The sequence below is a fragment of the Lepidochelys olivacea genome (genome assembly GCF_965140295.1).
Source record: "Lepidochelys olivacea isolate rLepOli2 genome assembly, chromosome: 24".
Classification (NCBI taxonomy): Eukaryota; Metazoa; Chordata; order Testudines; family Cheloniidae; genus Lepidochelys; species Lepidochelys olivacea.
In genome coordinates, this window is record NC_140434.1 from 947,480 (window position 1) to 974,334 (window position 26,855).

At 67.0% G+C, this 26,855-nt stretch overlaps 3 protein-coding genes across 6 annotated transcripts; all 3 read left to right on the forward strand.

The window, feature by feature from the left end:
• Positions 1 to 645: 645 nt before the first annotated feature.
• Positions 646 to 7,276, forward strand: PYGO2 (pygopus family PHD finger 2). The gene is made up of 3 exons (XM_084613801.1): positions 646 to 869; positions 2,896 to 2,945; positions 3,620 to 7,276. Exons 1-3 carry the CDS (start codon positions 746 to 748, stop codon positions 4,682 to 4,684), a joined length of 1,239 nt encoding a protein of 412 aa, XP_084469927.1. The 5' UTR covers positions 646 to 745; the 3' UTR covers positions 4,685 to 7,276.
• Positions 7,277 to 8,468: 1,192 nt separating this feature from the next.
• PBXIP1 (PBX homeobox interacting protein 1) lies at positions 8,469 to 19,296 on the forward strand. Of its 2 annotated transcripts, XM_084614092.1 has the most exons (11): positions 8,473 to 8,573; positions 11,443 to 11,536; positions 12,061 to 12,166; positions 12,786 to 12,862; positions 13,892 to 14,060; positions 14,668 to 14,874; positions 14,954 to 14,977; positions 15,185 to 15,255; positions 15,617 to 15,742; positions 16,207 to 17,267; positions 18,389 to 19,296. In XM_084614092.1, the coding sequence occupies exons 2-11, from the start codon at positions 11,477 to 11,479 to the stop codon at positions 18,513 to 18,515; spliced, it is 2,028 nt and encodes a 675-aa protein (XP_084470218.1). In that variant the 5' UTR covers positions 8,473 to 8,573; positions 11,443 to 11,476; the 3' UTR covers positions 18,516 to 19,296. The 2 variants fall into 2 exon arrangements, with proteins under 2 accessions (XP_084470217.1, XP_084470218.1); XM_084614091.1 differs by lacking the exon at positions 14,668 to 14,874 and having other exon boundaries at positions 8,469 to 8,573.
• Positions 19,297 to 22,072: 2,776 nt separating this feature from the next.
• PMVK (phosphomevalonate kinase) lies at positions 22,073 to 25,406 on the forward strand. 3 transcript variants are annotated; one of them, XM_084613125.1, is made up of 5 exons: positions 22,073 to 22,399; positions 23,236 to 23,299; positions 23,386 to 23,538; positions 23,629 to 23,758; positions 24,328 to 25,406. In XM_084613125.1, exons 1-5 carry the CDS (start codon positions 22,299 to 22,301, stop codon positions 24,462 to 24,464), a joined length of 585 nt encoding a protein of 194 aa, XP_084469251.1. In that variant the 5' UTR covers positions 22,073 to 22,298; the 3' UTR covers positions 24,465 to 25,406. The 3 variants fall into 3 exon arrangements, with proteins under 3 accessions (XP_084469251.1, XP_084469252.1, XP_084469253.1); XM_084613126.1 differs by having other exon boundaries at positions 22,174 to 22,384; XM_084613127.1 differs by lacking the exon at positions 23,236 to 23,299 and having other exon boundaries at positions 22,237 to 22,384.
• The last annotated feature ends 1,449 nt before the right edge of the window (positions 25,407 to 26,855 follow it).

A 26,855-nucleotide genomic window follows, 5' to 3' on the forward strand; every position in this document is an offset into this window, starting at 1 on the left:
CTGCAAATGAGGTCACATCGCAGCAGCGGGCGGGCAAGCAGAGCATCGCCCCAGCCCTGCATCCAGCTGCCCCCCAGCCACGGCCGTTCAGAGCGGGGCCAGGGCTCAGCCACCACCTGCGACGGCTGCTCACACCAGGCCGGGCTGCAGGTGCTGGACAGCCCCAGCGAGCTGGGCTGGGAGCACCTGGCCCAGCCCGGCCCTGCCTCCTGGGGGAAGCAGTGGGGGGCAAAGGGGGGAGCTCAGGCTCTGGCTCCCTGGGGCTTGGCCTCCCTCTAGTCCCCGGGCAGGGCCCAGCTTGGGGGTGCCCATAGGCAGGGGCCCCAGCGAGGGGCTCAGCTCCCAGGGTGGGGGGCTCAGGTGCCTGGCAGCCGCCTGGCTCCCCGAGCTGCAATGGTCTGTTCCAGCACCCCCCCTCTCTCCGGTGTGTGGAATAGTCTGCCGCAATGGTTCAGCGCCCCCCCCCCGGTTCTGCAGCAATGGTCTGTTCCAGCGCCCCCCCTCCCCAGTGTGTGGAACAGTCTAACCCCAGGCGTGTGTAGGGCTCGCCCCCCCTTTCCCGCTTGGAATGGTTTGTCCCGCCTGCCGCACATGGAGTGGTGGGGCCCGCCCCCGGGAATGGTTTATCCCCCCCTCCCGCGGTGGTAGGGCCCGGCCAGTTTCCGGTTCCGGCGCGGCCGCCCTGAGTGCGGGCAGGAGCCATGGCGCTGCCCGGGCCCCCCCGGCTCTGAGCCCCGGGCCCCCCATGGCGGCTCCGCACCCCGAGAAGCTGGAGGGAGGAGTCCCGGCCCCGCCGCCCCCCCCGGGGCCCCCCAACCCGCCGGGCAGTGGCCCCCCCGGCGGGCCCGGCAGGAAGCAGGGGAAGGGGGGTGAGAGCGGGGCGGGGGGGGCCGTGGAGCGGGGGGGGTCTGAGGGGGTGTAACTGGGGGGGCTGGGGCCGTGGAGCGGGGGGGGTCTGAGGGGGTGTAACTGGGGGGGCTGGGGCCGTGGAGCGGCGGGTGCTTGGGGGTTCGGGGGGGGCTGGGGGCGGAGGGGCCCGGGGGGGGTGTAACCGGGGGGGGGGCTGGGGCCGCGGAGCGGGGCGGCCCAGGGGGGGTGTAACCGGGGGGGGCTGGGGGTGGAGGGGCCCGGGGGGGTGTAACCGGGGGGGGGCTGGGGGTGGAGGGGCCCGGGGGGGTGTAACCGGGGGGGGGGCTGGGGCCGCGGAGCGGGGCGGCCCAGGGGGGGTGTAACCGGGGGGGGCTGGGGCAGCGGGGCGGCCCAGGGGGGGTGTAACCGGGGGGCCGCGGGGCGGGGCGGCCCGGGAGGGGTGTAACCGGGGGGGGGGGCTGGGGCCACGGAGCGGGGCGGCCCAGGGGGGGTGTAACCGGGGGGGGCTGGGGCAGCGGGGCGGCCCGGGGGGGGTGTAACCGGGGGGCCGCGGGGCGGGGCGGCCCGGGAGGGGTGTAACCGGGGGGGGGGCTGGGGGTGGAGGGGCCCGTGGGGGTGTAACCGGGGGGGGTGTAACCGGGGGGGGGGGCTGGGGCCGCGGGGCGGCCCGGGGGGGGTGTAACCGGGGGGGGGGGCTGGGGCCGCGGGGCGGGGCGGCCCAGGGGGGGTGTAACCGGGGGGGGGGGTGGAGGGGCCCGGGGGGGTGTAACCGGGGGGGGGGCTGGGGCAGCGGGGCGGCCCAGGGGGGGTGTAACCGGGGGGGGCTGGGGCAGCGGGGCGGCCCGGGGGGGGTGTAACCGGGGGGCCGCGGGGCGGGGCGGCCCAGGAGGGGTGTAACCGGGGGGGGGGCTGGGGGTGGAGGGGCCCGGGGGGGCTGTACCCGGGGGGGGGGGCTGGGGCGGCCCGGGGGGGCTGTAACCGGGGGGGGGGGCTGGGGCGGCCCGGGGGGGGTGTAACCGGGGGGGGGCTGGGGCCGCGGGGCGGGGCGGCCCGGGGGGGGTGTAACCAGGGGGGGCTGGGGGCACTCGAAGGGGATGAGGGAACTGTGGCAAGGCGGATTGGCGGGGGCTGGCAGGGCCAGGGGGGCTTTGAGGGATGTGGGGCGCTGACGCTGGCAGGGCTGTTGCGGGACTGGTAAATGCTGGGCTGTAGTGAGGGGTGGTGGGGTCTGTATGGCACCCTTCTCCCCTGGGCAGGGCCACGTCACTGGCCCCTATGTCTGGGGCTCTGCACGGAGAGCCTGGGCCATGGGTCCCTGCCCCATGGTGCTTCCAAGGGGGTCTGGCCGTTCCCTGGCTGAGGTGTGCCTGGCCTCCCCCAGCGGGGCACGGCCCAGCAGGCCTGTGGAACATGGCGTGGTCGGCAGGCGTTTTTGCAGCGCAGGAGGGGCCGGCGCGCAGAGGCCGAGCTCGGTCCTGGCGGGGTGCAGCAGCCGTCCCCTCCGGCCCTTCCTTGCACTTGCATGGGCAACGGTTGCGCTGAAGCCATCTGGAGCCTGGCCCTTTGTGGGGGAAGGGAACGCGTTCACCGGGGAGCTGGACCGGGACGCCAGCCACTCTGCACGCGGCTGAGAACCGGGGATTTGCATGCAGGGCCATGGTGCGGCTCAGTCCTGGGGCCATGGGCTGCACCTGTTCTCCCTAGATGAGTTATCCATGACCTTCTCAGGCCATAAAGTTCTTCTGTCCCATCATTAGTGGTCTGGAAACGCTGCCCGTGCCTTGGAGCCTGCCCAGCCCCTGCCCTGGGGGAGCAGGTCAGGTTTGAGAACAGGGAGGCTTCATGGGAGAAGAGAGTTTGGGGGTGTCTGTTCTTTGTGCAGGGCCCGCTTGAGACAGTGAGCATAGGGTTGGCGGAGATGCTGGTCCTTATTTTCCCTCCGTATGTAGGTCGGGGGGAAATGGGGGCAGGATGTCTTCAGGGCATGCCAGGGTTGACTGCACTCACTGACGCTTCCTCTCACAGGTCTGCAAATGAAGAGCCCTGAAAAGAAACGGCGCAAATCCAACACTCAGGTAGGGGGCACAGCTGGGACCCTGTGCATTCAAACCCCGTGATAGAAGGGTGGGGGCCAGGCGGTCAGCCCAGCACCACGACACGAGTGCATGCATGGCACCTGGGGGAAAGAACCCCAAAAGGTTCTGGTGGCACAGACAGCCCCACCCACAGCAGGTTGGAGCCAAACCCTGGGGCTGCTTGGAGTGTCCTGCAGCTTGTACTATGAGAGCAAGGGAGCTGGCCCTGCATCAGGGCCGATGGACGGACATGCACGCCCCCATGGAGCAGCGCACAGCCAGTGGGGGCTGTACGGGCAGCGGTGCCCATCCTTAAAAGCCGCCGGTGCTGGCTGTGCCCATGGGCTAGGGACTATCCCAGTGCCTCAGATGCCTTTGACATGGATGGCGCTAGGAGCCCAGGGTCCCTGCTCCAGCCAGGACTTATTTTCCCCTCTCCCAGTAGCGTGAGGCTCCGGGAGGGGCAGCTTCCTGCTGCTCTGAATGCCGTGGGTTGCCAGGCTATGCAGAGGAACTAGTGGGCTTGGCCCTGCCAGTTTTCGCTCTCTCTCCTCCCAGGCCCTTCCTGGCACCAGCAGGAGCTGAGGGCCTTGTGCTTCTGGCAGGTTGGGCCCCACATGCCTGATTGTTGCATGGGTGAGCCCCTCACTAACTCCTGTGCCTTTTCCCCACAGGGCCCTGCCTATTCCCATCTCTCGGAGTTCGCCCCGCCCCCAACTCCAATGGTCGACCACTTGGTGGCCTCCAACCCCTTTGAAGATGACTTTGGAACGCCTAAAGTGGGGGCCTCGTCGGCTCCGTTCCTCGGCAACCCTGTGCCCTTTGGGAACTTCCGCATGCAGGGGGGCATGACATCCCAGGTGCCACCAGGCTACGGAGGGGGCCCCCAGGCCATGCGGAGGCAGCCCCCGCCCTTTGCCCCGAGCCAGATGGGCCCGGCCTTCAGCATGCCCCCCCAGAACCCCAACTACGTGCAGCCTGGTGGCATGAGCTTCCCCAGCCAGCCCTTCAACCAGCCTCTCGGACAGAGCTTCAGCCCCCCCGCAGGGCAGCTCATGCAGGGGCCAGTCGGGGGCTTTGGGCCCATGATCTCCCCCACCATGGGGCAGCCTCCCCGGGGAGACATGACACCAGGGCCTGCCCTGAATCCCCCTGCTGGCCCCCCCATGGCCCAGAGATTCAGTCAGCCTGCCAATCTCTTTGGACAGTCTCCCATGCAGCGGCCCAGCCAGAACCTGCCCCCAAACACCAGCCCCTTCCCTGGGGCTGACCCTGGCTTCCCGACTGGAGGGGATGATGGGGGGAAGAACCTCAACCCCCCTCCCAGCACCTTCAGCCAGGACCTGCACTCAGGCTCACCAGCCGCAGTGAATGGGGCCCAGCCGAGCTTCGCCCCCAGCAGCGCCAGCCGGAGCAGCAGCACCCCCGAAACTAACAGCCTCCCTCCCTCCAGCAAGGCGTCTGGCAACTCGGGGCACCAGCCACCGCCGGGCCTGGTGTACCCTTGCGGGGCCTGCCGCAGCGAGGTGAACGATGACCAGGACGCCATCCTGTGTGAGGCCTCCTGCCAGAAGTGGTTCCACCGGGAGTGCACAGGCATGACGGAGAATGCCTACGGGCTGCTCACCACCGAGGCCTCGGCCGTCTGGGCCTGTGACTACTGCCTGAAGACCAAGGAGATCCAGTCAGTGTACATCCGGGAGGGTATGGGGCAGCTGGTGGCAGCCAATGACGGCTGAGCGGGCGCTGGGCCCAGCTAGGGAGGGGCCATGCTACCCTCACCTTGTACAGATCCCTGCTTGGTTTTCGGGCCACTCCCCCCCCACCCTTCTTTTGTAGCCACCTCTCTCCCTGCGTGCAAGAGACGATGTTGAGTGCTGGCGTCTGGCTTTGGTAAAGTTTCCTCTCTGTTCTTGCTCATCTGTGTGGCTGGACCTGGTGCAGCTCATGCCCCTTTTAAAATACTCGGAGCATCCATCGGAATGAGAGGCAAGACCAGTTCCTGCCCCCCCCCTTACCCCCACACCTGCCAGCCCAGAGTGTGAAGTCCAGAATGGGGCTCTGAGGTCTCTGTCACTGGCCAAGCTGAGCAGCCAGTGGTGCCAGAATTGCTGTCTGGAAGCAGAGTAAACAACTGTCCCACAGAGAGCCCTGGGGAAGGGGGTGTCCTGCAAATGCTGATGCTTGGAGCAGTCTCTGTGGGGTAGAAGTGGGGCGGAGCTGGCGGGGGTTGTGTCCTGGTGGTGGGGGAGCTGTGGTGTGACCACTAGAGCTGGGAGCTCAGGCCAGAGCAGCGTTACAGATCCCCTGCCCCCGGCAGCCAGGGCTGGGCTCTGTCTCCTGGCAGAACCAGCACACTGAGCCCTTTGCACTGGGGGGGGTGTCCCACCCCTGAACTGCCGCTTCCCAAGCAACACTCGGCCCTGTGCTGTTGCCGGAGGGGAGGGCGGTGGGTCTGTGGCACAGGGTGTGGCTGCCAGCGTGCCTCTGAGCAGCTGGGAAGGCAGCTTTCGCTCCCTTTCCCCAGGCCGCATCCAGTGCCCTGCACGCGTGCTCACGCCTCGCCGGGATTCCACGCATGTCCCGAGTAGCTACAACGCAGGCCCCTTGGAGCGCAGGCCCAGCCTGCTCTACCTGGCTGGGCTGAGCCAGGCCTGCTCCTGGCCTGCTGCAGGCGCGAGGTGGCTTCTCCTGGTCACTGATCACTCTTGAATAGCATCTGCGATGAGACCCCCGGCCCCAGTGCTCTCGGCACCCTGCCCCCCTGGGAGGAACAGCTCTGCGGGTTTCCGTAAAGCTCCAGCCCTGGACCCAGATTAGGTGAGACCCAGCTTTGGTTATGAGTCACCTTCCAGCCCGAGGGGCTGCTGAGAGCAGCTGGGAGACGTGGCCCAAGGGGCTCCACAGCCATCATTAGATGTCCTCGCACTTTGGGCTGCTCCATTTCATCATTGGTTGGACGGTGCCTGTTGCCTCCTGGGCGCCCATGAAAGCCAGTGGGCGGTTACGCAGCTGAGCAGAAGCTGTGCGTGCCCCTTTCTACCGTGAGTTATGTCACATGTGGCGGGCTGGGAGGCGTGGCGGGTCCCGCTGTGGCCGGAGCGTGGGGGGCGCACAGGTCGGAAATGCACATGTTGTGAGCCGGCCACATCCTCTGGCACAGCGGGACCCAGGCCCGTGGAAGCAGCTTCTGAAGGGCATGGCACTGTCAGCTCAGTCTGTCCGGGAGTCCCTCCTGCCCCCCCTTCCCACGCACAGGCAGTAGGCAGCAGTGGGTGTGAAGGTGTTTTCCTGGGGTGGCCAGCAGCCCAGCACAGAGGTGCCTCCCTTCCATCTGTACCAGGGATGTAGCCTGCTGCAGGGCTTGTCTCCCTGGCTCCCAACCTCCCGTGTTGCTCCGATCACCAGCCCATTGGGCTCCTGCGGCTGCCTGGCCGGCTGCTGTCATGACCGGTCCTGTGGGGGCTCAGGCAGGCCGCGGCTGCACTCTGTCGTGTTTGTGAAGGTCTCTCGGCTCCCACGCTTTTAACTCAAAGCGGGGATTCTGGAACAGACTCCCAGATTCAGGGCCCTGCGTTTACTTCTGGTGTCAGCAAGAGCTGCAGAGCCCCAGGGGCTGAGCGCACCCCTTAGCCGGTGCAGGGGGCAGCTTGCTTCCCAGCAGTGGTACAGAGTGAGATTAGCAAGCCAGGTGTAGGGGTGTAACTGTCTGGAACCAGTTACAGCAGAGAGAGAGACTCCTGGGGGGAGCGGGGAACCCAGAGCCTGGCCTGGTAGATGGGATGGGATCTTACTGCTCCAAATGGCTGAGGGAGGTGGGCAGGCCAGTGGTGGGGGCCTGTCATGAGCTGTGGGTGGGGAATGAACAGGGTGAGTGGGCTGAGCTGAGAAGCACTGGGAGCAGCTTGGCGCATGGCACAGGGGCTGTGTTGGTAGGCGCACACTTTACCCAGCTGCGTACACACGTTGCCCGGATGCAGGACTGCTAGCTGGCTAACAGCTGCTCGTATTTAGTAGCCATGGGTCATCCCAACCCTCGCTGGGCACCCTGGACAGGGCTGCAGCTGGCCTGTGTGCTGTGTGAGGGGCTTGGAGCTGGCTGGGCCCTGCTGCTCTCGGGTGTGTTGGGGAACTCTCCTGGGTTTGTTAATTTTTTGCTGTTTTGATGACTTGTTCCCTTTTGTAAAGTGGTTGCTGGTGTGGTTTGTAATAGTTTTTAACCTCCCAGAGCTTTCTGCAGGACCAGGGGGCACAGTCTTGCCCCATTTTAACCGTCTGAGCATTAAAGGAAAACTTTTTGTATTGTCCAGCTATAAAACTCTTTGAAATCAGACTCTTGTCTGTCCGTCCATCTGAGACACATAAGAACGGCCATGCTGTGTCAGACCAAAGGTCCATCCAGCCTAGTGTCCTGTCTGCCGACAGTGGCCAATGCCAGGTGCCCCAGAGGGAGCGAACCTAACAGGTAAGGATCAAGTGATCTCTCTCCTGCCATCCATCTCCACCCTCTGACAAACAGAGGCTTGGGACACCATTCCTTACCCAGCCTGGTTAATAGCCTTTAATGGACTTAACCTCCATGGATTTATCCAATTCTCTCTTAAACCCTGTTATAGTCCTAGACTTCACAACCTCCTCAGGCAAGGAGTTCCACAGGTTGACTGTGCGCTGAGTGAAGAAGAACTTTCCTTTTATTTGTTTTAAACCTGCTACCCATTAATTTCATTTGGTGGCCCCTAGTTCTTTTATTATGGGAACAAGTAAATAACTTTTCCTTCTTCACTTTCTCCACACCACTCATGAGTTTATAGACCTCTATCCTATCCCCCCTTAGTCTCCTCTTTTCCAAGCTGAAAAGTCCTAGCCTCTTTAATCTCTCCTCATAGGGGACCTGTTCCAAACCCCTCATTGTTTTAGTTGCCCTTTTCTGAACCTTTTCTAATGCCCCCTGTTGCATTGGGTTGGTTTTGCTGAACTGGGGCCCCCTTAGCTGAGAAGTTCTGCTCTGTTAGCCTCTCCCAGGATGGTGCCAGCAGTGACCCCCCAGCCTGGTATATTAGCTGGTGCTCGAGCTGGTTATCGGCACCCCCGGGTAGCATCTAGCCTGCCCCAAGAGTCCAAGGACTGGGCTTCGCTGGCCCTTTTGGCGACGCAAAGCAACTGGAGTGGTGGGAAGGCCAGCAGCCCTGTGCAGGGCAAGTGGCTCCAGGGGGGGCTCCCCTTGCCCCACGGGGGCTTTGCTGGGGGGGCGGAGCCCCGAGGGGTGACACGGGCCTTTCCTCGCCACGCGCGCTCCTGGGTGTCGCCCCCGGGGGCGAGGCCGGCGGGCGGGAGGAAAGGGCCGGTCGCCCCCACGGGGCCGCCCCCCAGCTGGGGGGTTGGTCCTGCCAGGGCTGGCCCCGTCCCGAGCGCCGGGGCCTGGGGGGGGGGGGGAAGAGTCCCTGCCTCCTCCTCACTGCCCCCCCCCGACAGCTGGGAGCAGAGGGTGGCTGCTATTGGCTGCGGGTCACGTGCGCCCTTCCCGCCCGCCCGGAGTGTTGCGAGCAGCTGGCGGAGTTTGATACAAAGTTGCTGCCGCGCCCCGGAGCCGGGACCCCCCGGCCCAGCGCCCCCGCCAGCCCGGAGCAGGTCAGTGAGGCCGCGGGGAGCGGAGCCCCTGGCCCGGCTGCAGCCCGCGTCCCGGGGGGCTGAGGTTGGGGTCTCGCAGGTCCCATCGCCCCGTTCCCAGGGCAGCCCCCTTCTGGCCTGGCCAGGGGCGCGGCCGGTGCTCGGAGAGGACCCCGGGGGTTGGGCGCCTTCACCGGCGGGTGCAGGATAGTCTGGGCGAGCGGCTGAGCCCGAGCTGGGTGGGGGCCCCTGGCACGCAGCCCAGCGGGGTGAGCGGCGGGGATCTGCCGGCCCGGTGCGCCCAGCCTGGGGTCCTGTTCCCGAGTGGGCAGAGGGGCTGGCTGGGAGCGGGGGTCCTGTAAGGCCGAGAACCCTGCACTGGTTGAGTTTAGCTAGGGACCCCCTCCATTCACCAGCTCAGGGAGGCCCCTGAAAGTGCCCGGCAGCAGGCGCCGGGCCAAGGCGCCCGACGATGCCCTTGGCGCCTTCGCCGGGCCGGGCCTTGCACAGCAGAGTCTCACCCGAGGATCAGGTTCCTCCGCTCTGCTCCCTGCCCGGCCCCTGGGGCTGTGCCCGGCCCCTGGGGCTGTGCCCGCCGCCCCACGTCGCTCTCCCAGTGTGCCCGCTCCCGCTGCCATGGTGTCCCCGGGGAGGGAGTCTCACCCGCCCGGCTCCGATAAACTCGTTTCTGCCACTTCCTTCCCGTGAGGCGCTGCCAGCAGAGACGGCTGCTGTGCAGCGCCCGGGGAGCAGGGGACAGAAGGGCACCCCCCTGCCCAGCCGTGCCCAGGGGCCCGTCGTGCTGAGCTGCAGCTGCCCTGGCCCCATGGAGCGTCACCATCTCTACTTCCACCTGCTCAACTGCGTTAAAAGCAGCTAAAAGTAGCTCCCCCCTGTCGCTTTCCCATGTTGCAACTGGTGTCATTGGCCTGGGGATCGCGAGGGGGAGGGGAGGCAGGGGCTGGGCCGAGGGGAATGCAGGGCGGGGGCTGCGCAGGGAACAGGACCGTGGGGAGACGGGTGCCCCGGGCAGCTCTCCAGGAAGCTTGGCTCATGCTTGAAGCCCTGCTGTAGACCAGGGATTCTTAACCGTTTTCTTTCTGAGCCCCCCCCCCCCACATGCTATAAAAACTCCACGGCCCCCCCTAGGCCACAGTAACTGGTTTTCTGCATACAAAAGCCAGGGCCGGTATTAGCGGGTAACAAGCAGGGCAATTACCTGGGGTCCACATGCCACAGGGGCCCCCATGAAACTACATCAGTCAGCTTCGGCTTCAGCCCTGGGTGGTGGGGCAGCTCAGGGCCTCGGACTTCAGCCCCATGCAGTGGGGCTTCGGCTCTCTGCCCTGGGCCCCAGCAAGTCTAACGCTGGCCATGCTTGGAGAACCCCATGAAACCTGCTTGCAGCTCCCCAGGGGCCTCGGACACCTGCTTGAGAACCACTGCTGTAGACCCTCTTGAGTCACCCCAGGGGCTGGGCCGTGGGCCCCCTCAGGCTGCACCCGCATTCTGCCGGGCCCAGCTGGGTCTCACCTGCCTGCAGCGTTTCCTCCCTTTCCTCACCTTGGGGCACTTCCTGCTTCTCTTGAGAACTTGGTGACCTGCCCTGGGAGAGCGAGTGCTGGAGAGGGCAGGGCTGCAGCCAGGATCCTCCTGCGCTCCCCTGGGCTGGTGCTGAAGTGGGAGAGCCCAAACCTCACAGCCGCCCCAGGACAGGGGCAGGATCTTTATCCCCATTGTACTAATGGGGAAACCAAGGCACATGGCGGGGAAGGGACTCCCTCAAGGTCACAGTGAGTCTGTGGCATCAAAGCCAGGAATAGAACCCAGGAGTCCTGGCTCCCAGCCCCCACTGTCCTGCTTGCCACAGGTGTGTCTATTAAGGGCTCCCTCCCAGCTCAGCTCTTCCTTTTATGTGAACCAAACCTGTGTGACTTCATCTTACTGTCATGGAAACATTGTGATGTCATGGAGTTTGCTTTGTGACGTCACTGCAGGGGCAGTTGGGGTGAGGTGTGCTCCGGGTGGGAAGGAAGCTCCTGGGTGAAATCCCAAGAGCCCCAGGGGCAGGGAGCTCAGAGACGGGCAATTGGGAGTGACCCCTCTCTCTAGAACCACCTGGAGCTCCAGTCCCAGCCCTGGCACCTGGACTCCCTCCCCTTCTCTGGGCTGCCAGCTGTCGTCTGAGGCCTGGGGCTTCATACCCCATGTCCTGTGCCAGCTGGGAATGCCCCCGCCCCCAGGGGTGGGCCGGGGCTCCTTGGCAGCTGGGCAGGGGAATGCGGCAGCTGGCTCCTCCCTGCCCCCTTCCCCTGATCTCCAGCCCTCAGAACCTGTCCGGGGAATGAGGCTGCCCTCCCCACACCATACCTGGCTGGGGGACCAGGGGTCTGTGTTATCAACGGTGCCAAACCCGCACGGGGCCGCACACTCCGAGCCCCTCCCAGTGCAGGCACCCTGACCCCACGACCCCTGCAAGGAAGAGGGGACTAATGGGTGAGAGCCGGTGGGGCTGGCAGCTCAGCCTCCTGGCTCTATTCCCAGCTCGGGTAGGAAATAAAGCCCAGTGGTTAGAGGGGGGGTGGGGTCTCTTCCTGGCTCCCGTCTGGCCTGGAGCTGTGTCGCACAGCAGTGGGAACATGGCGTTCCCACTCCCATTGTGAGGCCAAGCTGCACGGAAACAGGGCCTGAAGGTCTCTTTGTTTCCATTTGCAAATTTTCCTTTGCAAGTCAAATCACCCAGGGCAGAGCGTCAGCTGGGTACCCAGAGCCTGGCAAAGTCCCTGTCTGGGCAGTGTCTCTCCCCTGGGCCCACACGCTGGCCGTAGTCCCAGGTCGCTGCAGCCAGGTCCCTGCTGGCTGCCCCAGCACTGACCCCTCTGTCCTGCAGGTGGGATCCGGGCTGTCCTGGGACCGGAGCAGGAATGGCTGAGAACTCGGACTCGCGGGACTCGGATAACAGCTGGGTGATCGCAGGCTCCGGGGTACAGGAGGAGGCCCTGGGCTGCAGGGTGGAGATGTACCAAGGGGGGGCCCAGAACTTGCCCTGGCCAAGGTGGTCTCTTCGGTTCTTGCTCCTTTTCCCGCTGGTCTGGGGTGCAGAGCTCCTCGGGGGTAGGGGGCTTTCCCTGGCCTCTGCTGAACACCCAGCTGCTGAGACCCCCTTTACCAGCACTCCCTAAATCCCTGCCCCTCTCGCGAGGGGAGCAGCTGCTGCCTCCTGCTCGGGGGTCTTGGGGGACTCTGAGCTGCCTGCCCTTGGGCAAGGGGTGTCATTGTGCTGCCCCCCCCCTTGGGTTGGTGGCGGTACGGGGTCCAGGCCCAAACCGTGGGCCCCAAACACATCCCAGGGGGCAGCGGGGGTGGGGATCTGAAACCCAGGAACTCTCATTTCAGCATCCGAGGGTCTTCCCTGCTGTTCCTGGCAGGGCGGGGCAGGGCTGGGCTGTGCCTGGGGAGCACCCGGGGGCAGGTAGGGACTGGGGTAACCAGCCCTCTGTGTCTCCAGGGTTTTCCTGTGGAAACCGTGGGCCCAGAGCTGGGCGCAGCCACCCAGACACCCGCAGATGAGGAGCCAGCAGGACACAGCGTCCCCAAGGGGCACCACACCGAGGGTGCGCACATGGGCACGTGAACGGAGCAGATATGGGATGAGCCCCACTAGTGCAGCCCCCTGGCTGTCTGCCCCCGGCTTCCCTCTGCCCAGGCCCCTGGCTGTCTGCCGGCTTCCCTCTGCCCAGCCCCACCCCGTCCTACCCAGCCCCCTGGGCTGTCTGTCCCCAGCTTCCAGCCCGTCTGCACAGCACCGCCCCCCGGCTGTCTGCCTCAAGCTTACCCCCATCCAGCCCCCCTGGCCTGCCCAGCTCTCTCACCGTCTGCCCCTAGTTCCCCACCAGCCCTCTCACCCTGCCCAGTCCTTCTTCCTCTCCATCTCCCTGTCCTGCCCCGTCCCCCCAACTCCCCCCACTCGCGGCCTGGCCCTATGGGTTGCTCTGGCCTCCTGGCTGGGTTCTCAGCTCTCTCTTCCACTTTGGGCTGAGGGAGAGGATCCCTGGGCCCCTTTTGGCTGGGGGCGGAGGGGGTGGGGGGCTTCCGCAGGTGCCCAGCAGGGCTTCTGCATTGGGCAAGAAGGGCCCTAGCTCCCGTCCCCCTCCCCCGGCACTGGGGACACGCTGGCCTCCCCACTCGCTGCCCTCTGGGCCGCTGGATGCTAACAAGGCCGTCTCTCCCCAGCCAGCGCCTCTCCAGGCAAGAAGAGTGAAGGCTCCCAGCTGAACACGTCCCCCTGTCCTGAGGAGGCTGAGTTCAAGGTACGTTTACTGAGGGAGGGTCACAGATGCCCACGCCAGAGACCCACCCCCAAGTGATCCCTAGAGCAGAGCGGTTAGAAAACCAGCCCCTCGGTGATGGAGAACCCAGTACTACCCAATGGTTAATTCCCCTCACAGTTAAATATTTACACCTGACTTGCAGTCTGAATTTGTCTAGCTTTAACTCCCAGCCACGGCTCCGGATAGACCTTCCTCTGCTAGACGGACGAGCCCCTGATTTAATATTTGTTCCCAGGTAGATCCTCAGAGGGGGGATCAAGCCACCCCTGAACCGGCTCTTTGTTCAGCTAAGTACATCAGCTCAGAGAGCTTAATCAGTGCAACTGACCAACCAGCCAAACCGCATGCTTCTCCGCTGCTGGCTGGACCTGTGAGGACCCAGCACCCGCAGCACCATTCCCGCTAAGCTGTTTGCGCGTGCGCACGGCTCCTAAACCCCGTGCACATGGCGAAACCCCGCCCACCCAGCAATCTGCACAGAAGAAATTTTTTGCGCGCACGGCCTGTCAAAAATTAGAGGGAACGTTGCCCGCAGGAGAGAGTTACGAGGAGATGGACAAGGATTACAGTTGGTACTTCTGGTGCATTAGCTGGTAGTCCTCAGCTGCACGCAGGGATCCAGGCTCGCTCCCCTGATCCCTGCACCCAACCAAGATTGGGCGACAGCAGACGCCGGTGGAATTATAGCCCTGCAGCTGGATTTTGTAGATAAATGCTCAGATCTGTCCCCCAGCAAGGGGGGTGTTAGCTTTGGCAGCCTAGGTAACGAGGCCAGTATGCATCATTACCTAATCCCTGATGTCGGGGGTCGGATCTAGAGCTAGGCTCCCATGCTGCCTTGTCGTGATGGGGGAAGGTGCCAGACAAGCCGGGGCACACAGCCCCACCCGGGGTCTCTTCTGCAGAGCTCCTGCCCGCTGGGACCAGGGTGCCCTGCCTGCGTCCCGGGAGGAGGACCACATGGGGGTGGGCGGCGCATGGATCCTGACAGCGTCGCTCTGTCCCCAGGACTCTGAGGAGTATCCCCGGGAGACCCCAAGCTCAGCAGCCTCCCCCAGGCCTGGCGCTCTGGGCCACGAGGCGCCAGAGATCCAGGCGCAGGAAGGGCCACGCTCCGAGGGCCCCAAGCTGGGCTCTGACACCAACACCCCAGGCTCCGCGCCCACTGGCAGAGCAGGTGGGTCCCAAGTCACTGGGCGGCTCCAGGGACAGGCTCCAGGGTTGGGCCACAGGGGTGCTGTGCAGGACTCGCCCCTAGAGACTGGTACACAGCCCCCACCCCTCTACAGAGAGCTCAGTGGGGAGCCTGTCTCAGTGTTGGGGGGGCCCAGCTCAGTAGGTGTTTGTCTCAGGGGAGAGAGAGTGTGGGAGGGAACCATGGCTCAATGGTGGGGGCTGCTTAGCAGGGGGCTGGTCTGAATGTGGTGGCAGGGCCTGGCTCAATGGGGGCTGGTCTGAGTTTCTGGGGGCGGGGCCTGGTTCAGCAGGGGCGGGGCCTGGCTCAGTGGGGGTGGGGCCGAGTTTCTGGGGGCAGGGCCTGGCTCAGTGGGGGCTGGGCCGAGTGTCTGGGGGCGGGGCCTGGCTCAGTGGGGGTGGGCTGAGTGGCTGGGGCGGGGCCTGGCTCAGTGGGGGCGGGGCTGAGTGGCTGGGGCGGGGCCTGGCTCAGTGGGGGCGGGGCTGAGTGGCTGGGGCGGGGCCTGGCTCAGTGGGGCCGGGGCCGAGTGGCTGGGGGCGGGGCCTGGCTCCCTGAGGCGCTCTCGGTGGGCTCCTCTCATTCTCCGCAGGGGAGCCGCAGGAGGAGGGGAGCAGCAGCGAGGATGATGCCCCGGGTCTGCGCCGGCAGCAGCCGCAGGACTCACGCCAGGCCCTGTGGGGCCCTGCCGAGTGCCGTGGGGCCGAGGCAGCCAGTGACGGGGAGAGCGGGCTCCGTGTGAATTCATGCCTTCTGGGCGTGCTGGCGCTCCTGGGCATCGGGCTCCTGGCCTTCTCCGGTGAGTGAGGCCCTGCGGCTGCTGGGGGGCAGATGGGGCTGATGCTGGCGTCTCCTTCACCATCTACTTCTCTCCCCAGGTGCCATCTACGACCCTGGGGATGGTAAGTACTGGGGGTCTCCCCCTCACTGACCAGCCGCGCTGCTCCAGCCCCGCTCGCCGGGCCTCCGCCTGTCTCCGACCCCCAGACTTCCCGCTTAGGGAGCGAAGGGGGCAGTGTCATTGACACCCGCCCCCGAACCGCCTGTGTGGAGCTGCTGGGACACAGACCAGCCGGCTGTTCAGATCTCCTCTCCTTCCTTCCTGCCAGGCCCCATAGAGAGCATGGATCCCAGGGACATCCCAGATGGGGAGCAGCAGCCACTGGCTGCTGGCGTGAAGGTATGTGGCGAGGGGAGGTCTCCAGGCCTGAGACTAGCTTGGCACCCCACTGCTGAACAAGGGGGGTGTCCCCAGCATTGGCTTTGGGGGGAGCAGAGGTCCTGGAAATGCAGCCCCAGGCCTCCTTGCCTTTGTTTCCCGGGCACACAGGCCTGCACGATACTGCCGTGAGATCCCTCCCACCCCTGGGGTAGCCAGCGCTGCAGTGAGGTCTGCCACCCGCTGGCCCCATCCTGCTGGGGAAACTGAGGCACAGAGGGAGGCAGGGTGGGCTGGGGCAGAACTGGGAGGGGAACCCTGGCGTCCTAGCTCTCACGTGCCTGGTACAGTCACAGAGTCGAGCTTTTACCCTCGCTCGCAGGACTGGCTGCAGCAGCCCCCGCTGGACACGGCTGGGGACCCCCAGAGCCTGCACTCCATGAGCCTGCTTCTGGACAAGCTGGCCAAGGAGAACCAGGACATCCGGCTCATGCAGGCGGAGCTGCAGGTGGGTGCTTGGGGGGAGCACACGGGGGGCACTGGCTGCATCATATCCTGTCTGTGCTGTAGCTCTCGGCCAAGGGCAGAGCCAGCTCCTAGCGGGGCCAGGGCGCTCAGCTGCCTCAGGGTGAGCTGCAGCAGGTCCGTGTGGTGTCCGGGAGCCAGCTCTGTGTATCGCCCTGCGGACACGTCGCCCCTTGCCGTGTCTGTGACCGGCTCGCCCACTCTGTGCGCTGGGATGGCCCGCGGCTGAGCTCCCGGGGCAATTCCAGCCTGTGCTGGGGGGACCTGTGGACAGAGCTCGAGCCATTTGCTGTATCTGGGTGGAAGGAGCCTAACGAATAGGCAGAGCAGATATGGGCAGAGGGCACCGGGGGGTGGGTTACTGGGCAGTGCCCTGGGTCAGCCGGGGGGCGGTTTGCCTCCCCCAGGCTTGGACCCGTCTGTCCTGACCCACCCCGGTGTCCGCAGGCGCAGAAGGACGAGCTCCAGGCCCTGCTGCAGAAGAGCGAGGGGGAGAAGGCGTCGGTCGGCTCCCAGCAGCAAAGCCTGGCAGGGGAGAACGCGCGGCTCCACCAGGCGCTGCAGCAGGCGGCCGAGGCTCACCGCTCCGCCCAGGCCGAGCTGCGGGAGCTGCGGGAGCAGCTGCAGGGCCTGGAGCAGGAGGGCGCGGCCGAGACCCTGCGGCCGAGGGAGGGGCTGGCTGCAGAGCGACCCCCCGAGGAGCAGCTGCTGCCCCAGGAGCTGGCCAGGCAGCGTGGGCTGCTGGGCTCTGTGCGGCGGGAGCTGGAGGAGGCCCTGCAGCGAGCCCAGGGCTCGGGCGGGACGGAGCGGCTGCGGGCGGAGCTGGCCGGCGTGGAGCAGCGGCTGGCACAGGAGCTGCAGCGGGCAGAGAGCTGGGAACAGACCGACGGCGGGGGGCGCGGCGGGGAAGGCAGAGGGGCCACGGAGCCATCCCGCCCCCCCTGGCTGGAGCCACCCAAAGCTGACAGGAAGGAGGGTGGGTGGCACAAGAGGCAGGAGACCAGAGCGGAGCGGAGGCGCCGGCATGGGGACCCGGGGGGCAGGGAGAGGAGGGAGCAGGATGGTGCCAAGCCCCCGAAGCGCCAGGGGCTGCGGGACGCCAGGCTGGCCAAGAACCAGAACGGGCAGCGTCGGGCGGGCGGTGGGAAGGGGGCGCTCCAGGGGCCCCACGAGCACAACGTCTTCTGGGAGCCGCCCCGGCTGCAGCGGTACCGGGCGCCCCAGGGCTGCGCCCGCCAGGAGGGGCTGGAGCTGCTTGGGGCCGAGCTGGCGTCGGTGCAGCAGGGGCAGTTCCTGCGGCTGCTGAAGGGCTACATGGCCGGGCTGGGCTGGGGGCAGCACTTCTCGGGGCTGGCAGCCCAGCTCGACGGCGCCTTCGCCCACGACCACCCGCGCTTCCGCCACGTCGTGGAGGAGCTGGCGGAGCTGCTGGCGGAGCAGGAGCAGGGCGACGAGGAGGCGGCCGATGACTTCGAGGAGTATGTGCTGCAGCGTTGCGGCGGGGACGGGTGAGCCTGCCCCCTTCCCGCTGCCCCCTTCCCCCCCGGGCCCTACGGCGAGGACGGCTGAGCCTGCCCCCTTCCCCCCGGGCCCTACGGCGAGGACGGCTGAGCCTGCCCCCTTCCCGCTGCCCCCTTCCCCCCCGGGCCCTACGGCGAGGACGGCTGAGCCTGCCCCCTTCCCCCCGGGCCCTACGGCGAGGACGGCTGAGCCTGCCCCCTTCCCCCCCGGGCCTGCGGCGAGGACGGGTGAGCCTGCCCCCTTCCCGCTGCCCCCTTCCCCCCCGGGCCCTACGGCGAGGACGGCTGAGCCTGCCCCCTTCCCGCTGCCCCCTTCCCCCCCGGGCCCTACGGCGAGGACGGCTGAGCCTGCCCCCTTCCCGCTGCCCCCTTCCCCCCCGGGCCCTACGGCGAGGACGGCTGAGCCTGCCCCCTTCCCGCTGCCCCCTTCCCCCCGGGCCCTACGGCGAGGACGGCTGAGCCTGCCCCCTTCCCGCTGCCCCCTTCCCCCCCGGGCCCTACGGCGAGGACGGCTGAGCCTGCCCCCTTCCCGCTGCCCCCTTCCCCCCCGGGCCTGCGGCGAGGACGGGTGAGCCTGCCCCCTTCCCGCTGCCCCCTTCCCCCCGGGCCCTACGGCGAGGACGGCTGAGCCTGCCCCCTTTCCGCTGCCCCCTTCCCCCCGGGCCCTACGGCGAGGACGGCTGAGCCTGCCCCCTTCCCCCCCGGGCCCTACGGCGAGGACGGCTGAGCCTGCCCCCTTCCCGCTGCCCCCTTCCCCCCCGGGCCCTACGGCGAGGACGGCTGAGCCTGCCCCCTTTCCGCTGCCCCCTTCCCCCCGGGCCCTACGGCGAGGACGGCTGAGCCTGCCCCCTTCCCCCCCGGGCCCTACGGCGAGGACGGCTGAGCCTGCCCCCTTTCCGCTCCCCGACCGGGCCCTACGGTGGGTGGGCACATGGCACCGTCAGCCGAGGCAGCAGGGGCAGGGGAGGTGGCTCTGTGCGCGCAGGGGAGGGGAGCCGGGGCTCCCCGGTGTGTGCAGAGGGGAGGAGGAGGGAGGCCGGGGGGCATTGCCCTTTCTGCTCCCCACGAGCCCCTCCCCGCTAACCTGCCCTGTGCGTTCGGACTTGCAGCTTTGCCAGGAAGGAGAGAGCGCGGCGGCGGGCGAAGCAGCAGAGCAAGGAGCGCCGTGGGCACGGCCCCCCGCGGGACAGGGACGGCCCCCGCGGGAAGGAGAACAGCCCGCCAGACAAAGGCTAGAGCCGGGAAGGCGGCGCCAGCCAAGCGGGGCCCCAGCCAGCCCTGTACTGTGTAGGGGCAGCAGCCAGAGCCCTGTAGGGATGCGATGTTTGTTCTGCTGCGCTGTGTCCCAGGCTAGGGGGGGGCTGGGAGGGGGTGACCCCTGGGGGAAGGTGATGCCAGAGCAGGGGCGTGCCCCCTCTAAATCTGTACGGCCAGAGTTTGATCAGAGCCGTCAGCCCGTGCCCAGCGCACCAGCTCTGCAAACAGCACACCCCAGTGAGATGCCAATGCAGCCGATGCCCTGTGCCTGCTGTCAGGCAGAGAGGCCCCTTCCCATGGCTGAGTTGGGGGGGCTGAGCCGTGACAAAAGGATGGGGGCATTAGGGGGTTTTCTCGGGACAGCAGGGGCCCTGAATGCTTTGCCCACAGCCTGCACTTTCCCCTGGTGCAGTGCCAAAGGGCTCCCCACGGCATCCTGCCACCTGCTCTGTCCCTTCCAGGTGCCAAGGGGCCCCTGATTTCCTTGGCATGGGGCCAGGGCTGGGTCTGTGGGGACTGAGCTCCCACGTGCACCCAACTGTGGGTTGGTAACGGTGTCCCCCTGCTGCGGCCTGGCTTCGTGCCCACTCCACTGCCATCCCTGCACCGAGTCATGCCAGATCCCCCCCACCTCCTCCCGCCACCCTCTGGAGGGCCACGTGGGGCTCCCTCTCTGCTCCCCAGCCGGGCGCTCTCGGCACTAACTGCCCCCCGTGTGATGTTGCACTTTGCTAGAAACAAATAAACTCGCTGTTGGGAAGCTCCTGAGGCTGGCCGCTGTTGAGTGGGGCGGGGCTGCGTACACCGTGGGGCACTGGGGCCGGGGGGCAGCTTCCAAGGGTCGGCAGCACCCTGCCCGCCCACCCACATGGTTCCCTGGGCAGCGCTGCCGTGGGGCCCGTTTCCTTGGGGGACTGGGGGTGGAGCAAATGATGCCAGTGCCCGGTGAGACGCCTCCTTCGCCACTCCCAGGCCCTCCGCTCCCGTGGGCCCCAGGCCAGCCTGCCCCACGTCAGCCCAGCAGAGCCCATTGTCGTCTTCCACCGAACCCCGCATCGCCCAGGCCAGAGAACCCACCCAGGGATTCCTGCGTCCAGCCTGGCCCCCCAGGCCAGAGCTCTCCCCCTCCCAGTAAGCTGGGCCCTTCGCTATGGCTCCCCAGCCCTGGTCTCCTCTGGGGTGCAGGGACAGCTGGCTACTCTCAGCTCCATGGGGTGGGGGTTCCCTGGAGACGCCCCAGGGTTGAGGCTTCTCACCACCCGTGGCCCTTAGTGTGGGGAAGCCTTGTTTCTGCTGCCCTCGATCAGCTCCCATCCCGTGGCCCCGGCACCTGCCCCTGCTCTCCGGGCTGGACTGGGCGGCTGCTTTCGGCACCTGGCTGGAGCCATGGGGGTCGCTGTGGTTGCCCTGGGCTGCAGCTGGACGCCCCACAGCTGTGGCTGGTTTTAAAGGGCTGGAGGGCCAGATCTCACCTTGACAAAAGCTGCCCCATGGCTCTGCTGCCTCGGCAGGGCCATCGGAGCTGGAGCTAGGCCAGGCTGGGACTGAGATGGGCAGGGAGCTGCAGCCCCCCGGAGCCCCCGGCACAAGGGGACCAGAGCACCGTGGCCCAGCCCTGGCAGGGGCCCTTAGTATCTGGCTGCACTGCAGTGACAGACCCCCGGCTTCAGCCTTCCCCTGTAAAGAAAAAGTAAGTTTCTAGCCCTGGGTGGCGGTGCAGGAAGCTTCCAGATGGGGGAGGGGGCTCCGCAGGGGGCGCTGTGCTGGGGGGAGAGGGGCTCCGTGGGGGGCGCTGTGCTGCGGGGGAGAGGGGCTCCGTGGGGGGCGCTGTGCTGCAGGGTCAGGGGGCTCCGCAGGGGGCGCTGTGCTGGGGGGAGAGGGGCTCCGTGGGGGGCGCTGTGCTGCAGGGTCAGGGGGCTCCGCAGGGGGCGCTGTGCTGGGGGGAGAGGGGCTCCGTAGGGGGCGCTGTGCTGCGGTGGTGGGAGGCTCCGTAGGGGGCGCTGTGCTGGGGGGGAGGGGGGCTCCGCAGGGGGCGCTGTGCTGGGGGGAGAGGGGCACCGTGGGGGGCGCTGTGCTGCAGGGTCAGGGGGCTCCGCAGGGGGCGCTGTGCTGGGGGGAGAGGGGCTCCGTAGGGGGCGCTGTGCTGCGGTGGTGGGAGGCTCCGTGGGGGGCGCTGTGCTGCAGGGGAGGGGGGCTCCGTAGGGGGCGCTGTGCTGCAGGGGAGGGGGGCTCCGTAGGGGGCGCTGTGCTGCAGGGTCAGGGGGCTCCGCAGGGGGCGCTGTGCTGGGGGGAGAGGGGCTCCGTAGGGGGCGCTGTGCTGCGGTGGTGGGAGGCTCCGTGGGGGGCGCTGTGCTGCAGGGGAGGGGGGCTCCGTAGGGGGCGCTGTGCTGCAGGGGAGGGGGGCTCTGTAGGGGGCGCTGTGCTGGGGGGAGAAGGGCTCCGTGGGGGGTGCTGTGCTGCAGGGTCAGGGGGCTCTGTGCTGGGGGGGAGGGGGGCTCAAGAGAGGGCGCTGTGCTGCGGGGAGAGGGGCTCCGTAGAGGGCGCTGTGCTGCGGGGGAGGGGGGTTCAAGAGGGGGCGCTGTGCTGCAGGGTCAGGGGGCTCCGCAGGGGGCGCTGTGCTGGGGGGAGAGGGGCTCCGTGGGGGGCGCTGTGCTGCGGTGGTGGGAGGCTCCGTAGGGGGCACTGTGCTGCAGGGTCAGGGGGCTCCGCAGGGGGCGCTGTGCTGGGGGGAGAGGGGCTCTGTGGGGGGCGCTGTGCTGCAGAGTCAGGGGGCTCTGTAGGGGGCGCTGTGCTGGGGGGAGGGGGGCTCAAGAGAGGGCGCTGTGCTGGGGGGAGGGGGGCTCCGTAGGGGGCGCTGTGCTGCGGGGGAGAGGGGTTCAAGAGGGGGCGCTGTGCTGCAGGGTCAGGGGGCTCTGCAGGGGGCGCTGTGCTGGGGGAAGAGGGGCTCCGTGGGGGGCGCTGTGCTGCGGGGGTGGGGGGCTCAAGAGGGGGCGCTGTGCTGGGGGGAGAGGGGCTCCGTGGGGGGCGCTGTGCTGCGGGGGAAGGGGGCTCAAGAGGGGGCGCTGTGCTGGGGGGAGAGGGGCTCCGTGGGGGGCGCTGTGCTGCAGGGTAAGGGGGCTCCGCAGGGGGCGCTGTGCTGCCGGGGAAGGGGGCTCAAGAGGGGGCGCTGTGCTGGGGGGAGAGGGGCTCCGTGGGGGGCGCTATGCTGCAGGGTAAGGGGGCTCAAGAGGGGGCGCTGTGCTGGGGGGAGAGGGGCTCCGTGGGGGGCGCTGTGCTGCAGGGTAAGGGGGCTCCGCAGGGGGCGCTGTGCTGGGGGGAGGGGTCTGTTTCCAATGGAGTTTGCTGCCCGGCGGGGGTGGGACTGGCTGGGGGATCGGACGTAACACGAAGCGAGGCCAAGACCCCAGTTCCCCTTCATACCCAGGGGGAGGAGCTATGGAGGCTCCTCCCCCCAGCAGACTTGACTCCGCCCCTTTTCGGGCTGCACCATTGTCCCCTCTCTTGTGGCAGTGGTAGCGCTCCCCCTCGTGGGCAGCAGCGCCTGGGATGGGCCGGCCCATGTCCAGCAGAGGGGGGGAATCGGGTTTCACCACGTAGGCGGCAGGGTGAAAACGGACTGTACCACGGCGGGCCCGAGGAGGAGGAGGAGCTTCCGACTGCTCGAATCCACGCAGGGGAGTCCGGTTTCGGGGCCCCCCCCGGCCCGGATGGTCTGTCCCGGGCGGGCCCACGTGCGCTGCGCGGCGGGGGTGTCCCAGCCCCATGGCCGGGCTCCCGCGGCTGGTGCTGCTGCTGAGCGGCAAGAGGAAGTCGGGCAAGGACTTCGTGGCGGAGGAAATCCAGAACCGGTACCGGACCGGAGGGTGGGATCCAGATCCGGGACCGGACCGGACGGGGGGGAACCGGGACCGGGACCGGGCTGGGGGGGGGAGCAGGGACCGGACCGGAGGGTGGGATCCAGATCCGGGACCGGACCGGGGGGGAGCAGGGTCCGGACTGGGGAGGGGATCCAGAACCGGGATCGGACGGGGGGGGGTCCGGGACCGGACCGGACCGGACCGGGGGATCCGGGACCGGACCGGCGGGGAGGGAGCAGGGTCCGGACCGGACCGGGGGATCCAGAACCGGGACCGGACCAGCAGGGAGGAAGCAGGGACCGGACCGGACCGGGGGATCCGGGACCGGGCGGGGAGCTGGGGGTGGCTCCGTTCGCGGCGATCCAGGCCAGGGGAGGCCGCGGTGGCGTGACGCTGCTCAGGAGAGGAGGGAGGAGCCCGGGCGGGGATATGGGGCAGCACGAGGGGCGGGGGCAGTGAGGGCCCCACGTGGGGGGCACCTACGCCAAGGTGCTTGTATCGGGACCCCCATCGGGTGGTAGCGGGGGTCTAAGGCCTGGGGGGGGGGTTGCTGGCCGCAGTCTGGCCCTGGGAAGCCCCCCAGGGTCGGGGCACCCTACTTGGGGGGTTGTGAGCTGTCAGCCTCCACCCCCAAACCCTGTTTTGCTTCCAGCGTTTATACGGGTGTTTTAAATGTATAAGGGGGGGTGGCACTCAGGCTTGCTCAGCGAAAGGGGTCCCCAGGATAAACGTTTGGGAACTGCTGGGGTAGGGGGGAAATGCATCTCTCTCTTCCCATGGGCCTGGCAGGAATTGGGGCCGCTGCCTGTCACCCTCCAACCCCTTGTGCCTCCCCCTGGCAGGTTGGGGCCAGATGTCTGCGCCATCCTCCAGCTGTCGGGACCCCTCAAGGAGCAGTATGCCAAGGTACTGCCCTGCCACCCCCCCTGCGGCCCAGGAGGCGCCCGGAGCGGCTGAGCCCAGGCTCAGGGCCACCTCTTCTCTCTCTGCAGGAGCACGGGCTGGATTTCCAGCGGCTGCTGGACGCCAGCGATTACAAAGAGACCTACCGGAAGGACATGATCCGCTGGGGGGAGGAGAAACGCAACACAGACCCGGGCTTCTTCTGCAGGATCGTGGTGGAGGGTGTAACGCAGCCCGTTTGGGTAAGGAGGGGGCCAGCCAGGGAGAGGGGCAACTAGGAGCCACTCCCCCTTGTCGGCAGCCCCCCCCGTGACATCTCCTTCCCTGCGCAGGTGGTGAGTGACACGCGGCGCCTGTCGGACGTGGAGTGGTTCCAGGACGTGTACGGGGCCGCGGTGCAGCTGGTGCGGGTGGTCGCGACAGAGGAGACGAGGAAGAGGAGGAACTGGGTGTTCATAGCGGGTGAGTGGCACCGGTTTGGGGTAACGACAACGGCTGAGAACTGCCAGGTTCTGCTCCGTGTTCAGCCATCACGAGCCAGGCACCAGCAAATGCTGAGGTGTGCGGGCGGTTCGGGTCTTCGCCTTGCGGCCTCTGAGCCTTTCAGTCACGCTCGGGTCTCGTTTCCCTGCACACCATGAGTCTGGGCACTTCTCTGGTCTCTAAGGGAGAGTGGAGATTCTCCCTGACTCCTGGGGCTTGAAGAGAGACCGCACAAAACTCCCTGGGGTTGGCCGTATTGCACCCCCAGCTGCCGCTGCCCCCCTGGTTCCTCCCTCCCAGCTGAGCTGTGTGGAGCAGCCGAGGCTGGAGGAGGAGTGCTGGGGAAGAGCCGTTTTCCAGGCTGGCTCTGCAGAGTTTGCCTGGCTGTGCCATCCCTGGCTGGTGCCCTCAGCCGTGTGGCTGCAGCTCATGGCCATCCAGCCAGGATTGGGAGTGCTGGGGCCAGCACCGGATCGGGGGGACGGTGCTTGTCCATTGCCCCAGTCCATCTGCAGGGAGCTCACATCTCTGGGTTTGCTCCTCTCCAGGGGTGGACAACGCAGAGTCCGAGTGCGGCCTGGACCAGGGCGTGACCTTCGACTGGGTCATCACCAACGACGGGGACGAGCTCTCTCTGGACAGCCAGCTGGAGAAGCTGCTGCACTTCATCTACAGCAAATTATAGCGTCCTGCAGCGGGAGGAGAGGCCAGGCACAGCCCAGGACTCAGACCAAAGAAAACGTCGCAGAAAGCCCCATCCCGGCTGGGACCCCACTGTGGGAGGCGCTGCAGGTTGAGGGCCAGGCGCGCTGAGTGGGGCTGCGCCCAGACTCCATTCCTTGAGGGCAGAAGGCCAGTTCCTGTGGTTCTTTTCAGAGCCCGTTCCAGGGGGTTTGCACGCTGCCCTGCTGCAGGTGCCGTTCAGCCTCTCGCCCTGCGGGACCACCCTGCACTGAGACCAAACAGAGGACCCCAGAGCAGGTCCCTGGGCTCTTGCCCTGTCTTCAGCCTCTGGGGCAATCCCTCTCCCGGGGTGGGACCCAGAGCAGGGCTCTGCTGTATAACGAGCTGTAGCTGCCCTGTCTGCCCCCAGAGGGCGTAGCACCCACCGCTCAGGCCAGGGGTTCTCAAACGCTTTGTACTGGTGACCCCGCGTGCGGGGCTGACACCTCGCGACCCCCAGGTTGAGAACCCCTGGCTTTGGCCCAGGCCGCTCGGTCCCCTCTCACCAGGTCCCTTTGCATCCCCGCTCATTGGCAGCGTGGCCTGAGGCTGCCATCGCCTGCCCCATGATGCCCAGCACTGCTGCCCCTTGCTTAGCTGCCAGCCTCCCTGCACCACTGTGCCCAGACGGCTCATGCCCCCTGTGGCGGCGGCGGCTGTCTGTGCCTTGTCATGGGTGCCCATATACCAGCCTGCTCCACTCTGCACTGCTTTCTGCGTCCCGGGGACCCGGAGCCGCTCATGCCCGTCCATCTTGCCTGCTGCAAACCCCCGCTGGGAATGTAGCTCCCCCTCTGGGTGCGCTAATCACGGCCCACGGCGCCAGGACAGGTGTCAATACGAGGGGAGCCAGAGCAATGAGGTGTCGCTGCCCCTGGAATAAAGCTGACAGGTGAGAAACGCCGACCCGTGTGCGCCCGTTATTTACCGCGTGAAAATGGGGTGAAATCCCAGCCCCCGTGGTGCCGGGTTCTGGGGGAGGGGCTGCCTGGGTGGTGGAGCTCAGCCATTCACACCCCCTCCCCAGAGGCAGCTTGCACTGGCATTGCCCAAGGACGTCCGGTGGCTGGCTCTCTGTCGCAGGAGGTAAATGGTTCTCAGTAGCCTCTCAGAATAGGACAAGAAGCACTGGGCTTAAATTGCAGCAAGGGTGGTTTAGGCTGGATGTTAGGAAAAAATTCCTGACTCTCGGGGTGGTGAAGCCCTGGAATAAATTGCCCAGGGAGGTTGTGGAATCTCCATCACTGGAAGTTTGTAGGAGCAGGTTTGACAAACCCCTGTCAGGGATGGTCTAGATCAGTAGTTCTCAAACTTTTGTACTGGGGACCCCTTTCACACAGGAAGCCTCTGACAGCTCACGACCCCCCCCATGTAATAATTTCACAATCCCCTCAGGGGTCCCCATCCCCAGTTTGAGAACCCCTGGTCTAGATGATACTTAGTCCTGCCATGGGTCCGGGGGGCTGGGCTAGATGAACTCTTCAGGTCCCTTCCAGTCTACGATTTTGTGAGGCTGCTGAGTGAGCGGCACTCTCACCAGTGGGGGGCACTGTGCCCCAATGCTGAGTTAGGTGCGAGGGTGGGAGTGTGGGGTGCCTCTGGCTGGAAGGGAAGCAGGGCAGTGCCAAGCCCATTACAACCTGCAGTGCTCTCAGCTGCAGACGGGATGTCTCCTTCCACTGGTCCATGAATTGCTCCAGCTGGGCTGAGAGCCCTTTGCTTATGGGGCTCACCAATGGGGGGGCTCTCCCCTGCAGGCTGAAGGCCTGGGGCCCACAGCATGGCAGGAAGGAGCCTGTCTGGGCAGGAACTGGGGCAGCCCTAGTGAGATGGTGGGGCGGGGGTTCAGTGGCATTTATCCCCCCGCAAGCTCGGGCTGCCAGCCCGGTTCATGGAGCGTTGCCAGTCCCTGCTGGGAGCTGCTTCCCAGACAGCACGGCCCCATCCTGCCCCTTGGCCTGGTTACCTGCAGCCGGGTGCTGGTGCTGGGACCAGGTGCGTCCTGGCTGAATCTGCAGCTCCCTCTAGTGGCCTCTGTCAATGGTGCAGCCCCTGGGCCTCGGCTTTCTCCAAGCTGTCAGAGCAAGTTGGGGGATTAGGGGGACCAGCTCCTGTGCGGCTCCAGGCCCAGATTGGCTGGCTCAGGGGGTGGGGCAGGGGGTACGGGGCCATTTCCCTCTGGGGCAGGGGACCGGCTGGCTCGGGGGCAGGGGGGACTGCACTTGATGGTCCCCCATTTTTCTAAAAGGAGGGGGGACACTCCAGGCCCCAGAGTTCCAGCCCCCCAGCGTGAGGGCATGTCAGCGTTAGGCACCAACCCGTGGGTCTCCGGCATGGAGCTCGAGGCCAGAGC